The 15,070-nt window shown below is 39.9% G+C and overlaps 1 protein-coding gene across 1 annotated transcript in view; it reads left to right on the top strand.

Annotated features, from left to right (window-relative positions):
- Positions 1 to 15,070, top strand: part of SH3GL2 (SH3 domain containing GRB2 like 2, endophilin A1) — a 216,195-nt gene that overhangs the window by 163,373 nt on the left and 37,752 nt on the right. The window contains exon 3 of the mRNA XM_065907835.1: positions 12,898 to 12,970. Coding sequence (XP_065763907.1) covers positions 12,898 to 12,970 — 73 coding nt within the window. The remainder of the gene's footprint in view (positions 1 to 12,897; positions 12,971 to 15,070) is intronic.

The following is a 15,070-nucleotide window of genomic DNA, read 5'->3' as shown; positions in this document are numbered from 1 at the left end:
CTTAGGTCTGTTAATTTGCACCAATCTTGCCTATGTCTTCCTTCATCCCTCTTATCCTTTGATGTCTCCCTACACCCCCCACCCCACCCCAGAGGGAATGTATAATATGCCACTTGGTCAGAATCCTGTCATTAATGACAGGTTAGGCAGGTATTATATTTAGGAATTTAGGACTAAGAAATCAGAATTGGAGTCCTGCTTTCAACCTCTGCCAGGACATAAGGTGATAAGCTCGGTAGCCCACTGCCAAAGCTGAGACAAACTAACTTTCTCTTTCTTAAAAATGAGACTAAAATCAAGAAGAAATTCGAAGAATAGACTTTATAACTGAACAACTAATTAAGGCTTTGAATCCATACCAATCTTGCAAAGTAATTGAAATAAAAGAACATCTTACAAATATTCTACTTCAGACAAAGACCCACAGGTGTCCCTCTGAGTCTGAAAAAGGAAAGTTAGTCACTCAGTTGTGACCAACTCTTTGTAACCCCATGGACTGTAGCCCACCAGGCTTCTCTGTCTATGGAATTTTCCAGGCAAGAATATTGGAGGGGGTTGCCATTTCCTTCTCCAGGGGATCTTCCCAACCCAGGGATTGAGCCCAGATCTCCTGCCTGACAGGTAGATTCTTTACTGTTTGAGCCACCAGGTAACACTTATTTCTCCTATTTCCCAGAAAATAATGAGTTTCTGAAGTTTTTATTTCAAAATCTAACTATTCCTGTAATGAAGTTTTGTTGATTGAAGAACACACCTGTGGTTTTGTATTTGGACTTACAACTAGGTAAATTGAGAGATTTAGATTTCAGTAAGGTGTGGAAATTATTTAATTCCACTTATCTTTTGCCTTATCTGTGGTTCGGTGCCAAGTTTTGCACTCTCCACTCATGTTAAAATTCACATTAAAGGTGGAGACTTATGTGGTAATTGGAAAACACATGCTTTAGATTTAGACTCCCAAACTGCCTTCTGTTAATGTGTTTATTACTCACAGAAAGATTTTTATGCAGTGTTCCCAAGCCTGCAGAAGAATCACCTCTCCATGGTTGGTTTTTTGATCATCAAGCATTTAGAATAGAGAACCTATATGTTCAGCTGTGTTCTCAGGGTTACAGTTAGGCAACAAAATGAGATAGATTAGAGGTTTGCATCAAGCAAGACTACTGGAAAGAGAAGTGGGTATCCCTAGTTTCCCAGCAACACCACTGCTGGGCATACACACCGAGGAAACCAGAATGGAAAGAGACACGTGTACCCCAGTGTTCATCACAGCACTGTTTACAGTAGCCAGGACATGGAAGCAACCTAGATGTCCATCAGCAGACGAGCGGATGAGAAAGCTGTGGTTCATATACATAGTGGAATATTACTCAGCCATTAAAAAGAATGCATTTGAATCAGTTCTAATGAGGTGGATGAAACTGGAGCCTATTATACAGAGTGAAGTAAGTTAGAAAGAAAAACACCAATACAGTATATTAACGTGTATATATATATGGAGTTTAGAAAGATGGTAACGATGACCCTATGTGCAAGACAGCAAAAGAGACACAGATGTATAGAACAGTCTTTTCGACTCTGTGGAAGAAGGTGAGGGTGGAATGATTTGAGAGAATAGCATTGAAACATATATATTATCATATGTGAAACAGATCGCCAGTCCAGGTTCGATGCATGAGACAGGATGCTCAGGGCTGGTGCACTGGGATGACCCAGAGGGATAGGATGGGGAGGGAGGTGGGAGGGGGGTTCAGGATGGGGAACACTTGTACACTCATGGCTGATTCATGTCAATGTATGGCAAAACCACTACGATATTATAAAGTAATTAGCCTCCAATTAAAATAAATAAATAAATTAAAAAAAAAAAGCCCCCCTGACTAACTCTCCTGCTGAGATGCAATAAAATTACCTGTGTACTTCTTAGCCCTTGTAGCCTTCCCCTCAAGGAGCTGATTGGGTGAAATCCTTCCATTGTATTGTCTCTGCAGGAACCCTGCTATCACCTATTCTGTCCTCTTCATAGTTGTCTCACATGGAATTCTTTGTTAGTTTTCAATAGGATCTGCTGCTTACAAGCTTCTTCGAACATTGTGTGGATTCCTCAAAAATCCATTGTGTGGATATTTTTCTTTGAAAAGCTTCAGATTTTTTGGCAAGAGTGTTGCAGGAAGGGGAATGCTTTCCAAGGCCCAAGAGTGGGCTCTTGTCTAACACATGGAAATGAATTGTCCAAGGAGACACACAAGCTGACAAAGCAAGAGAGTTTATTGGGAAGTGGTGCCCGGGCAGAGAGAAGTAGGGTTAGGGAACCCAGGAGAACTGCTCTGCCACATGGCTTACAGTGTCAGGTTTTATGGTGATGAGTTTAGCTTTCAGATTATCTTTTGCTAATCATTCTGACTCAGGGTCCTTCCTGGCAGTGCCTGGATTGCTCAGCCTAGATGGATGCCAGCGAGAAGGATTCTGGGAGGTGCTAGGACCACCTTTTGATCTTTCCCAAATTCTTCTGGTTGGTGGTGGCTTGTTAGATCTGTGTTCCTTACAGAGGACCTCCTGTTGCAAAATAACTCATGCAGATGGTTACTATGGGGCCTGGCCAGGGTGAGTGGTTTCCGTCAATGTGCTTCCCCTAACAAGAGAAAGTACTGGAATTTAAGGGACCTCTGGTTTCCTCACAGATTTGCATCAGTTGCTGCAGTGATTCTGTATGTGTGTGTGTGACTATGTTCATTAATTCGCATGAAATAACTATAAATGCTTCTATGTGACAGGCATCCTGCTGAACACCAGGAATACAAAGATGATTAAGGTACAGTTCCTGCCTTCAAGGAGCTTTCAGTTTTGATAGAATAAATAGGCACAGAGATGAGTGTCTTACATGACACAGTGCTTGGTATTTTGGGAAGTATTATCATGGAAGACCTAACTCAGACTGGGTAGATCAGTGGAATGTTTCTAGAAGAGAGGACACCTGAGTTAAATTCTGAAATTTTCTCTTGTTTCTGTGTACATGAGTTATGTAGAAGTCCAAGCCAAGGAATACAGTGTCTCCTTTTGCAGCCTGAGAAGTATCATAGGAAATCTCTGCTGTTGAAACTGAGAGAGTTAGGCAGGGTGATGAGGAGTCCAAGCCTAAGGTCCCTTTCAGAAGGAGGTGAACATTCTTTCTTTTTCACGTTCTTTTGCCTTAGACACATAGGCCTCTTAGCCAGCAGTATCTCTTGCTCATGGACATGAGCTCAGAATGTATGTTATGGGAGAAGGTCTGGGTAAAACTTTCACAGCCTTGAGGTCTGGGATAACCTGTTCCTTTTGGCTAATCTTGTGCCGATGTCATCCCAGGATGTATGTTATGGGAAAGGGTATGGGCAAAATTTTCACAGCCTTGAGGTATTTTTTTCTATTCTCATCAGCTAGCAGAAAAGTATATAATGTTCTATTTAAACTAGCAAGGCAGGTACTCTCCTACCCCCTCTGATGTCTATGTCAGAAGCTTTTTCTATCATTTTCACTTTAAATAAAAATCTACACAAAGCTCTGAGTGACTGAGATTGTCTTTGGTCCTGGAGTTAAATCTTCTTTGGAGACCACAAATCTGGAAGCACCATTCACCATAAGTCATCATCTTTGGGGCTCATCCGGGATCCTAGGACAAGGTATAGCTATCACTATCATCTTGGGGACTCATCCGGGATCCCAAGGCAAAGTGTAGCTATCATCTTAAGGCTAAGCTAAAGCTGCCATCTTGGGGGATCATCTGAGATCCCAAGACAGGGTATCAGGATAGCTTATCACTATCATCTTGAGGGCTGGTCTGGGATCCCAAGACAAAGTGTAGCCACCATCTTGGGGGCTAAGATAAAGCTATCGAAACCAGGAGTCCTCAAGTTGAAAGCATTGCTATAGACCATTTTAACAACAATGGAATTTATCTGAAGGGGCAGCCTCAAGTTTTTTTTTAAACTTTTTATTTTATATTGGAGTGCATGCTCCATCACTTCAGTCATATCTGACTCTGTGCAGCCCTGTGGACTGTAGCCTGCCAGCTCCTCTGTCCATGGGATTCTCCAAAGCAAGAATACTGGAGTGGGTTGCCATGCCCTCCTCCAGGGGATCTTCCCGACCAAGGGATTGAACCCATGACATCTTCTTCATCTCAGATGGATTCTTTACCGCTGAGCCACTGGTGAAGCCCTTACATTGGAGTATAGCCAATTAACAATATTGTGATAGTTTTAGGTCGACAGCAAAGGGACTCAGTCAGCCATACATACAAGGGCAGCCTCAGGTTTGAAGACAAGCAGATTTGGGGAAGAAGGGAGCGATTGTCATTCCTTATGAGAGCGGAGAGTGTATTATTTGCAGAGCAGGCTGTGGAGATGCTCTACAGGAGAAGGTCCATAGCCATTATCTCCATATATAATTAGTTATTGGGTGGAGAGGGACTAGATCCTTCTATTAAACTCCATGTGGTAGACTAGCATTGATGAGTAGAAGCTATAGGAAAACAGATTCAGGCTTAACAGAAGAAAGAACTTACTGCTGTCAGAACTTTTTAAATAAAAAAGAGCCTTGGGAATTACTGAGTTCTCCATCACTGCCCATGTTTAAACAGAGACTAAACCCAGAGTTCCCGTATTCTGTGTGAAGCACACTAGTTGTCATCCCCTTTGACTGTTGTGGCAAGTAATTTGTTACTAATAGTGTCATGTCGGGCCCCTTGGTGGCTCAGTTGTTAAAGGATCTGCCTACAATACAGGAGACTGCCTACAATGCAGGAGACCCAGGTTTGATCCCTGGGTCGGGAAGATCCTCTGGAGAAGGAAATGGTAACCCACACCAGTATTCTTGCCTGGGAAATCCCATGGACAGAGGAGCCTAGTGGGCTACGGTCCATTGGGTACAAGAGTTGGTTTGGACATGACCTAGTGACTAAACCACCACCAATAGTGTCATTTTTAATAATGTCCTTCTTACTTGGATTCTAATGATAGATCTCAAATGGAAGGGAAAGGAATAGAGTCCCAGCAAGCATGCTTAGGGTTTTACACATCCCTGAGTGTACCTGTCATATATGTGAATGTCTTCATTGTAGTGTTAAAGAAGATGTGGATTACTATACTGAGACACTCATTCCCTGGTATAGAATTATAGGATGGACGGGAGCCCCAAACACGATGAGCTTTAAAGATATTTTTCTGCTTATCTTGAAACTTAGCTTCTTCTCAGTTAAGTGTTTTCCACATATTCCCAAGTCAGTGTTCATTAAAGGTAAATATCTAAGAAGATTAGCAAAAAAAAATATGTTGGGGCAACCTTGGCCTAGTGCGTTGTTTATTTTTGTTGTCAGCACACAGTTTATTAATCAGGCTTTCCAAATACATAAGGTAACTGCTCTAAAGTACAGCAGTCTGGGGAAGGTACACTGATTCTTCCAAGTCAGGAGGGAACTATTAAAACACCCCCTGTTGGACCAGCCTGCATCTCACTGCCAGACAAGCTTTCCCAGGATGCTGTTTTCATCAGATCTCTATGGCTTATTTAGTGACATGTTCTCCTTCAGGTCCTCAGTACTTTAAGTGGGTGTGTGTACGTTCTTAATAGGTATATTTTCTTAACTTCAGTGACATAAAAATTAAGAATTTGAAATACTTTCATGTTTCATATGATATTTTAACATTTCTTTTGTGTAAACATTGTAACTTGCCCTATGTCCAAGTGGATGCCTAATTCATCTATATAGTATTGATCACTAGGCCCACAAACTATGTTCCATTTTAAGGTGTCCATTTTTTTGTCCTTAAATTCTGCTACTGTGTCCCCTGTGACATCATCTGGTATAATGCTGTATAATCTGGTATAATGTTGTCTGATGGTATGAGGTCAGATCTTTCAGTCCTTTTGTTAGTCCGCAAAAAATGCTGCATTTTTCACCTATGCAGCCACTTGTGTTCAGGAAACACTGACTGTTCCTTTTCCGATGAGGGCAGGTCATGTTCAGGTGCCTCAAAACAAAGGCCCCGTTCTAGTCAATCTGGTGCTTTTCAGTTCTCTTGTATCTTGTCTCTGAAGACTGAGGTAGCTGGTGGAATGATGGGCATCCACAGATTCAACATGGCATGCCTTTGTGAAAGTACAATAGAACCTCAGCACAGGAGCAGCAAACATTTTCTGTACATACATTGGGCTTCGTGAGCCAGAGGGCATTTGTGGTCTCTTTTGTGGCTCCTCACCTCTGCTGCTGAAGAGCAAAAGCAACCACTGATGGTGCTTAAATGAAGGAGCACGGCTGCATTCCAATAAAATTTACTCAAGGACACTCAAATTTGAATTTCACATAGTCATTATATGCAGCAAAATAGTCTTCTTTTGAATTGTTCCAACCATTTAAAAAAAAAATTTGACAGATGGCGGCCCAGATTTGGCCTGCTGGCCATAGTTTTCCAACCTTTGTCTCAGCATGAAGAAGGAAAATGTGATAGTGAGTAAGAGGATTGAGGGAGTTCTTTCTCTCCCTACCCACAATTGTTAATCACAAGGCTGGATAGTGGAGAAGGAACCTCCTAATGTATTGGGAGTTGTTAAAATCTTTGTATTGAGAAGACTGAAATAAAAAGACAGAGGAATACGTGCCTATGCTTTCACTTTCAGAAAAACAATTGGCCAGTTCAGTCCTTCTGGCACTCTCCCTTAGAAACCTTAACCTTTGGAACTCTTTTCATTCCCATCATAACCACACAGGTCATTTGAATAGATTTGCCATCAGATGCCTTAAGCTCTGCCATATAGCCAGCAGAAAATATGTGTTTTCATCCTGTCACACATGTAACCTAGACTTTCGGCCTGTTTTTTTTTTTTTTTTTCCTGAACACACCCTTTGACTTCATTTTCTTGACCTTGCGTGCATAGTGGTTGGTTGGTAATATTTCCAAGACCTCCGTGTACAGCCACATAAGTCTTGCACTGTACAATTCCAGGGAGCCACTACTTACTGCAGAATAAAATACTACTTAGCCACATACTCAAATCTAAGATGTGTTAAAAGCTCAAGTTAGCCAAAAGGATGTGGTACATAATACACACGTGAACAGGCATCTCTAAAATAGGAGTGTTTTTTATGGTAATTTGATACCATGATGACGGCATAAGAAAAAGTTGTTTTCCTCTCTTAATCCCAGTAGTTACAAACTCTTTAAAACACATTAATCTGACTACCACTGAAGTGGAAATGATTGAATATTGAAAAACAAAGCTGAAAAATAAAATATTCTTGTTATGGTTTGGTTTCTGATTATAAAAGAGAAGGAGGCTTTACCCTACCCATGAAAGGCTGACTTTATAGATATAGTAAGTTATGGAAAAATTTTGAGGATGGAGCCCTCGAACTCAAAGCAATGAAGTTCTCATGAACTTAATTGATAGCCTGATATTCTACCATCAAAAAATCAATTCCTTTCATTCATACTTAATGTATTCTATGTACTTAGCTTGGATAGAAGGATGCACTAATTTTCAGTAGTCATTTTACCCTGTAGACTGAACCATGCGAGTTGATAAGAAAAGAATTTCACGGAGGAGTGTAAAGAGGGCCTCCCTGCACTGGCTCTCCATGTGGGGAAAAGTGCTGAGTACAAATACTGACCGTTAAGAATTTCCCAAGGATGGACCGTAGGACCAAGGTTTTCATTTACAATTAACCCAAAGTTCAAGAACTTGCAGTGTTCTCGGAAGTTAATAAAAACTTTCCTTCTCTTACTCAAACAGTCGATGTTTCACATTTCTTTCTTTAGAGCAGTGAAACCTGCCACCATGCCTGGCCCTCTGTTGACATCCAGTGAATGCCTCTGGGGAAAAAGTAGGATTCATAATTCAACCTTTTTTTTCCCCATTTTTTATTTTTTAAATTAATTTACTTTAATTGGAGGCTAATTACTTTACAATATTGTGGTGGTTTTTGCCGTACACTGACATGAATCAGCCACATGTCCCCCCATTCCGAAGACCCCTCCCACCTCCCTCCCCATCCCATCCCTCTGGGTTGTCCCAGTGCACTGGCTTTGAGTGCTCTGCTTTATGTGTTGAATCTAGACTGGTCATCTGGTTCACATATGGTAATATACATGTTTCAATGCTATTCTCTCAAATCATCCCACACTCGCCATCTCCCACTGAGTCCTAAAGTCTGTTCTTTATATCTGTGTCTCTTTTGCTGTCTAGCATATAGGGTCATCATTACCATCTTTCTAAATTACATATAGATGCATTAATACACTGTATTGGTGTTTTTCTTTCTGACTTACTTCACTCTGTAATAGGCTCCAGTTTTATCCACCTCATTAGAACTGACTCAAATGTATTCTTTTTAATAACTGAGTAAAGTTCCATTGTATATATGTACCACAACTTTCTTATCCATTCGTCTGCTGATGGACATCTAGGTTGCTTCCATGTCCTGGCTATTATAAACAGTGCTGCAATGAACACTGGAGTACATGTGTCTCTCAATTCTGGTTTCCTCAGTGTGTATGCCCAGCAGGGGGATTGCTGGGTCATATGGCAGTTCTATTTCCAATTTTTTAAGGAATCTCCACACTGTTCTCCATAGTGGCTGTACTAGTCTGCATTCCCACCAACAGTGTAAGAAGGTTCCTTTTCTCTATACCCTCTCCAGTATTTATTGTTTATATACATTTTTATAGCAGCCATTCTGACCAGCATGAGATGGTACCTCATTGTGGTTTTGATTTGCCTTTCTCTGATAATGAGTGATGTTGAGCATCTTTTCATGTGTTTGTTAGCCATCTGTATGTCTTCTTTGGAGAAATGTGTGTTTAGTTCTTTGGCCCATTTTTTGAGTGGATCATTTATTTTTCTGGTATTGAGCTGCATGAGCTGCTTGTATATTTTTGATTCTTTATCAGTTGCTTCATTTGCTATTATTTTCTCCCTTTCTGAAGGCTATCTTTTCACCTGCTTATGGTTTCCTTCATTGTGCAAAAGCTTTTAAGTTTAATTAGGTCCCATTTGTTTATTTTTGCTTTTATTTTCATCACTCTGGGAGGCGGGTCATAGAGGATTTTACTGTGATTTATGTCAGAGAGTGTTTTGCCTATGTTTTCCTCTAAGAGTTTTATAGTTTCTGGTCTTACATGTAGATCTTTAATCCATTTTGAGTTTATTTTTGTGTTCAGTTAAGTTCAGTTGCTCAGTCATGTCCAACTCTTTGTGACCCCATGGACCACAGCATGCCAGGCTTCCCTGTCCATCATCAACTCCCGGAGCTTACATTCATGTCCATCAAGCTGGTGATGCCATCCAACCATCTTATCCTCTGTTATCCCCTTCTCCTCCCATCTTCAATCTTTCCCAGCATCAGGATCTTTTCAAATGTCAGTTCTTTGCATCAGGCGGTCACAGTATTGGAGTTTCAGCTTCAGTGTCAATCCTTCCAATGAATATTCAGGACTGATATCCTTTAGGATGGACTGGTTAGATCTCCTTGCAGTCCAAGGGACTCTCAAGAGTCTTCTCCAATACTACAGTTCAAAAGCATTAATTCTTTGGCACTCAGCTTTCTTTATAGTCCAACTCTAACTTCCATACTTGACTAATGGAAAAACCATAGCTTTGACTATACGGACCTTTGTTGGCAAAGTGACGTCTCTGCTTTTTAATAAGTTGTCTAGGCTGGTCATAGCCTTTCTTCTAAGGAATAAATGTCTTTTAATTTCAGGGCTACAGTCACCATCTGCAGTGATTTTGGAGCCCAAAAAAGTAAAGTCTGTCACTGTTTCCATTGTTTCCCCATCTATTTGCGATGAAGTGATGGGACCGGATGCCATGATCTTAGTTTTCTGAATGTTGAGTTTTAAACCAACTTTTTCACTCTCCTCTTACACTTTCATCAAGAGCCTCTTTAGTTCTTCTTCACTTTTTTTATGGTGTTAGAAGGTGTTCTAGTTTCATTCTTTTATAAGTGGTTGACCAGTTTTCCCAATACCACTTGTTAAAGAGATTGTCTTTTCGCCATTGTATATTTTTGCCTTCTTTGTCAAAGATAAGGTATCCATAGGTGTGTGGATTTATCTCTGGGCTTTCTATTCTGTTCCATTGATCTATTATTTCTGTCATTGTGTCAGTACCATACTGCCTTGATGACTGTGGCTTTGTAGTAGAGCCTGAAGTCAGGCAGGTTGATTCCTGCACCTCTGTTCTTCTTTCTCAAGATGGCTTTGGCTATTTGAGGTTTTTTGTATTTCCATACAAACTGTGAGATTGTTTGTTCTAGTTCTCTGAAAAATACCGTTGGTGGCTTGATAGGGGTTGCATTAAATCTATAGATTTCTTTGAGTAGTATACTCATTTTCACTATATTGATTCTTCTGATCCATGAACATGGTATATTTCTCTATCTATTTGTGTCATCTTTGATTTCTCTCATCAGTGTTTTATAGTTTTCTATTATAGACCTTTTGTTTCTTTAGGTAGATTTATTCCTAAGAATTTTATTGTTTTCATTGCAGTGGTGAATGGGATTGTTTCCTTAATTTCTCTTTCTGTTTTCTCATCGTTAGTGTATAGGAATGCAAGGGATTTCTGTGTATTAATTTTATATCCTGCAACTTTACTATATTCATTGATTAGCTCTTGTAATTTTCTGGTGGTGTCTTTAGGGTTTTCTGTGTAGAGGATTATATCATCTGCAATCAGTGAGAGTTTTACTTCCTCTTTTCCAATCTGGATTCCTTTTATTTCTTTTTCTTCTCTGATTGCTATGGCTAAAACTTCCAAAACTATGTTGAATAGTAGTGGTGAGAGTGGACACCCTTGTCTTGCTCCTGACTTTAGGGGAAATGCTTTCAATTTTTCACCATTGAGGATGATGTTTGTTGTGGGTTTATCATATATGGTTTTTTATTATGTTGAGGTATGTTCCTTCTATGTCTGCTTTCTGGAGAGTTTTTATCGTAAATGGATGTTGAATTTTGTCAAAGGCTTTCTCTGCATCTATTGAAATAATCATATGGTTTTTATCTTTCAGTTTGTTACTGCAGTGTATTAAATTGATTGAATTTTGAAGAGTGAAGAATCCTTGCATCCCTGGGATAAAGCCCACTTGGTCATGATATATGATGTTTTTAATATGTTGTTAGATTCTGTTGTTAGAATTTTGTTGAGGGTTTTTGCATCTATGTTCATCAGTGATATTGGCCTGTAGTTTTCTTTTTTTGTGGCATCTTTGTCTGGTTTTGGCGTTAGGGTAATAGTGGCCTCATAGAGTGAATTTGGCAGTTTACCTTCCTCTGCAATTTTCTGGAAGAGTTTGTGGAGGATAGGTGTTAGCTCTTCTCTAAATTTTTAGTAGAAATCACCTGCGAAGCTATCTGGTCCTGGCCTTTTGTTTGTTGGAAGATTTTGATTATAGTTTCAATTTCTGTGCTTATAGTGGGTCTGTTAAGATTCTCTGTTTCTTCCTGGTTCCGTTTTGGAAGGTTATACTTTTCTAAGAATTCATCTATTTCTTCCAAGTTGTTCATTTTATTATCATATAGTCAAAAAGGAAATAAAAATATGCATAGAAACAAATGAAAATGAAAACACAACAACCCAAAATGTATGGGATTCAGTAAAAGTGCTAAGAGGAAGGTTCATAGCAATACAAGCTTACCTCAAGAAAGAAGAGAAAAATCAAATAAATTACCTAACTTTACACATAAAGCAGCTAGAAAAAGAAGAAATGAAGACCCCCAAAGTTAGCAGAAGGAAAGAAATCATAAAAATCAGAGCAGAAATAAGTGAAAAAGAAACAAAGAAGACTATAGCAAAAATCAACAAAACTAAAAGCTGGTTCTTTGAGATGATAAATAAAATAGACAAACCATTAGCCAGACTCATCAAGGAAAAAAAAGGGAGAAGAGTCAAATCACCAAAATTAGAAATGAAAATGGTGAAATCATAACAGACAACAGAAATACAAAGGGTCATAACAGAGTACTATCGACCTTAATTTTTTTAATTTATGTTTACTTTAAGCTGAATTTATTCCTGGGTCATGTGTTTTTTTCCTTCAGTTTCTTCTGGTCCATCTTTTCCTTTTATGTAACCTCCTCTTCAGGTTGAGGAGCAATTTGCTCTTTTTCAGTAGGCGTCATCTCAGTATGGCAGGGAGGTCTTATGTTGGGATTAATCCATCCATGAACTCTGGAAGTCCAGGCCCCATCTTCGCTTCACCTGGGATGTGCTCAGTGCCAGAGACTCTACCTCAAAACCCTTAACAGGGAGTAACATTGCTCCCTGAATGTTTAGGAAGGTGAGGCAAAAAATCACTGTATTTGGGGTGATGGCCCATGTCCAGCCCCACTCTTTGGCCTGGACACATCAGCCAACCCCAGCATTGTAATGATGGAATGGCATGCATTGCTTCTGTAAAGTGACATCCTTCAGAGACTTGATGGCTGTTTGGATATGCATACCCTCCATGGCCTGGCCAGCTTCAGCAGTATTCTTAAAGATTTGAACCTCTGGATGAGCAAGATTCTGTGGGGTTTCCTGCACCAAGTGAATAGTGAATCATTTTTAGTGACCACCTCAGACAATGTACAGTGAAAGGTGGCTGTATTCACCTGATTTTACCAGGAGATAATGAAGTATATTTTGAAACATGTTTTCCAGCTTCCTCTCTGGCTCAGTGGGCTTTCCAAATCCTGATGGAACACAGCTGAATGCAAGCCAGTGGTCTGACTTTTTCTGACAGCTCCATGAGCCCCTCACCTTCCACCACAGGACTCATCATTGCTCTGTTGAACCATCAGTGGCTGTGTATATGCTCAAGCAAAAACTTTGTTTCTAAAGCTAATTATTTGCTTGATTTAGACATTTGTTTTGTCATTTCAGAAAGTGGATGTCACCAGCAGGGCTGTGATGGAAATAATGACGAAAACAATTGAGTACCTTCAACCCAATCCAGGTAAGGGGTCATTTTATACATTCATGGCATCCCTCCAGGGAGCTTCTAGTTACTCTTTGGTACACAGGCTACATTTGGTGCACTTCTGCATACTCAATCCTCCCTTCTGGAGGTCCAGTGTCTTCAGGTGGAACATTTTGACTGGGGAGGGAGGACTTTTTAAGGCTCACACTGAAGTAACTGGAAGCGTCTGTGATAATTTATCTGACTAGAGTGTAATTAACAAACAGTGCTGTGTGGACAGTGGGTGGCAGGCACTTGATGTCAGGGTAGCTGCAAGCTAGTAATAACTGAGCTTTCATGTGAGAGGACTTGTAAGGAAGAATTTTAGGGAAAATTTTCAGATAAAACATAGTAAGATACCAATGGTGTGAAAAAGTAGGAAAATTGAACTTTTTTTTTTTTTTTAAATACAGAGGGTTTTTGTTCATATACACCACTAAAGTCTGTGGAGGGCTATTCTTTGCCCCAATTTTTCTCCAAGCACTTTGTCAATCAGCGTTTGTTCTTGCTAACCTGTTACACTTATAAGAGAAGGGAATTATAATAGAGATATTGGAGCTATACCTTGAAAACAAGATCCAGGCAGACATGGGGTGATCTCCCAGAGCACACAGTGTAACAGAGCAAAGTGGCTTTATATGATAGACCTCCTTGCCATTCCTCCTGTAAAGCAGTTCCTAACTGCAGAGTATAGAAACTTGAAGCAAGGTTGAATATATTTAAATGAAATGTATGAATATCGGGAAAACTGCTTATCCTGAAACTCATTTATTTGGGAGTTTCAGGTTGAAATTTCTATGTGTTTGGTGGTGCTCAGGGAGGTGGTCCAGGCACTGTCAGCCCCTGTGTCTGGATACTGAGTCCTAGTGGGTGAGAGAAAAGAAAAGGAACCACCTGAAATAAGCAGAGGTGGACCAGTACAGTCAGTGCTGACGGGCTCTCTACCACCTCCTGCCACTGCCTGCAACTTTCACTCATCTTTCAGTGTTTTAAACATGAACAAATTATGGGAATGACATTCTCACTGGTTTTTAAACTATATCAGAGATGAGATTATTTGAGAAAGAAAAATACAGAAGTAAATGAAAAGCCATGAAAATATAGAAGTAAATGAAAAGCTATGGCATTTAACAGATAGTGGACCAGATGGTTGGCAAATTAGGTAACGAATAACAAAAATGAAGTTTCTCATTTTTACCTGGAGCCTTTGTCATGCCCTCTGTATTCCACAGAGTTGCAGGGACTCCCTTAGATGTCACATGTTCCTTAGTATTTGAATAGTTGTGATGTAGGTCAGTTCTGAAATGGGAATTACTTGCCCTGTCTTACCATAGAAGTCATTGTTTAGGTCAGGGCGTTTTTTGTCTTTATCTTTGAATAGGACCTCAAAGTGTTCACTCATTTCCCAGGATTTATACATAAATGGCGCTAAGATTACTTGATCTTACTATTGTTGGGTTAAGATTAAATATAAGCAGGAGGAGGGAAAATATAGTATTTATTCAGCATTAGTGCATTTTCAGTATTTGCTAGTTATATACATTGTCTTCTCTGTAATTTTCTGATATAAAAAGCAAACACAGTTGAGCAACTCATATTGTAGGAAAGAGGCTAAATATCCATGAACAGAGATCCTTAGTCTGTTTTCCTAGGTATAGTGGAATTCAGTGTAGGGAGATGTGCTGTATTGAATAGGATGTTCGTCTAAATCCAAGGCAACCCAGAATCTCCAAATGTGACTTTATTTGAAAATAGCATATTTTGAGATCGTTAGAATCAGTTAGTGATTCTAACTGATTTGAATCAGTTAGTGATCTTGAGATGAACTCATTCTTGAGTTATAGTGAGCCCTAAATCCAACAACTGCTGTCCTTATAAGAAGAAGAGAAAACACAGAGAGACACAAGATCAAAGGCCCTATGAAGACAGAGGTCAAGAGTATTGAGTGATGTCAGGAGCCACCAGAGTTGGCAGTGGTGAGGAAGGAGTCTCCCAGAGAGCCTCAGAAAGAAGCAGCCATGCTCACATCTTGATTTCAAGCTTTTTGGACTGTGACAAAGTAAATTTCTGTCATTTTAAGCCACACAGTTTGTGGCA

Source organism: Muntiacus reevesi, chromosome 17 (assembly GCF_963930625.1).
Source record: "Muntiacus reevesi chromosome 17, mMunRee1.1, whole genome shotgun sequence".
Taxonomy (NCBI): Eukaryota; Metazoa; Chordata; class Mammalia; order Artiodactyla; family Cervidae; genus Muntiacus; species Muntiacus reevesi.
This window is presented reverse-complemented; position numbering and strand designations above follow the sequence as displayed.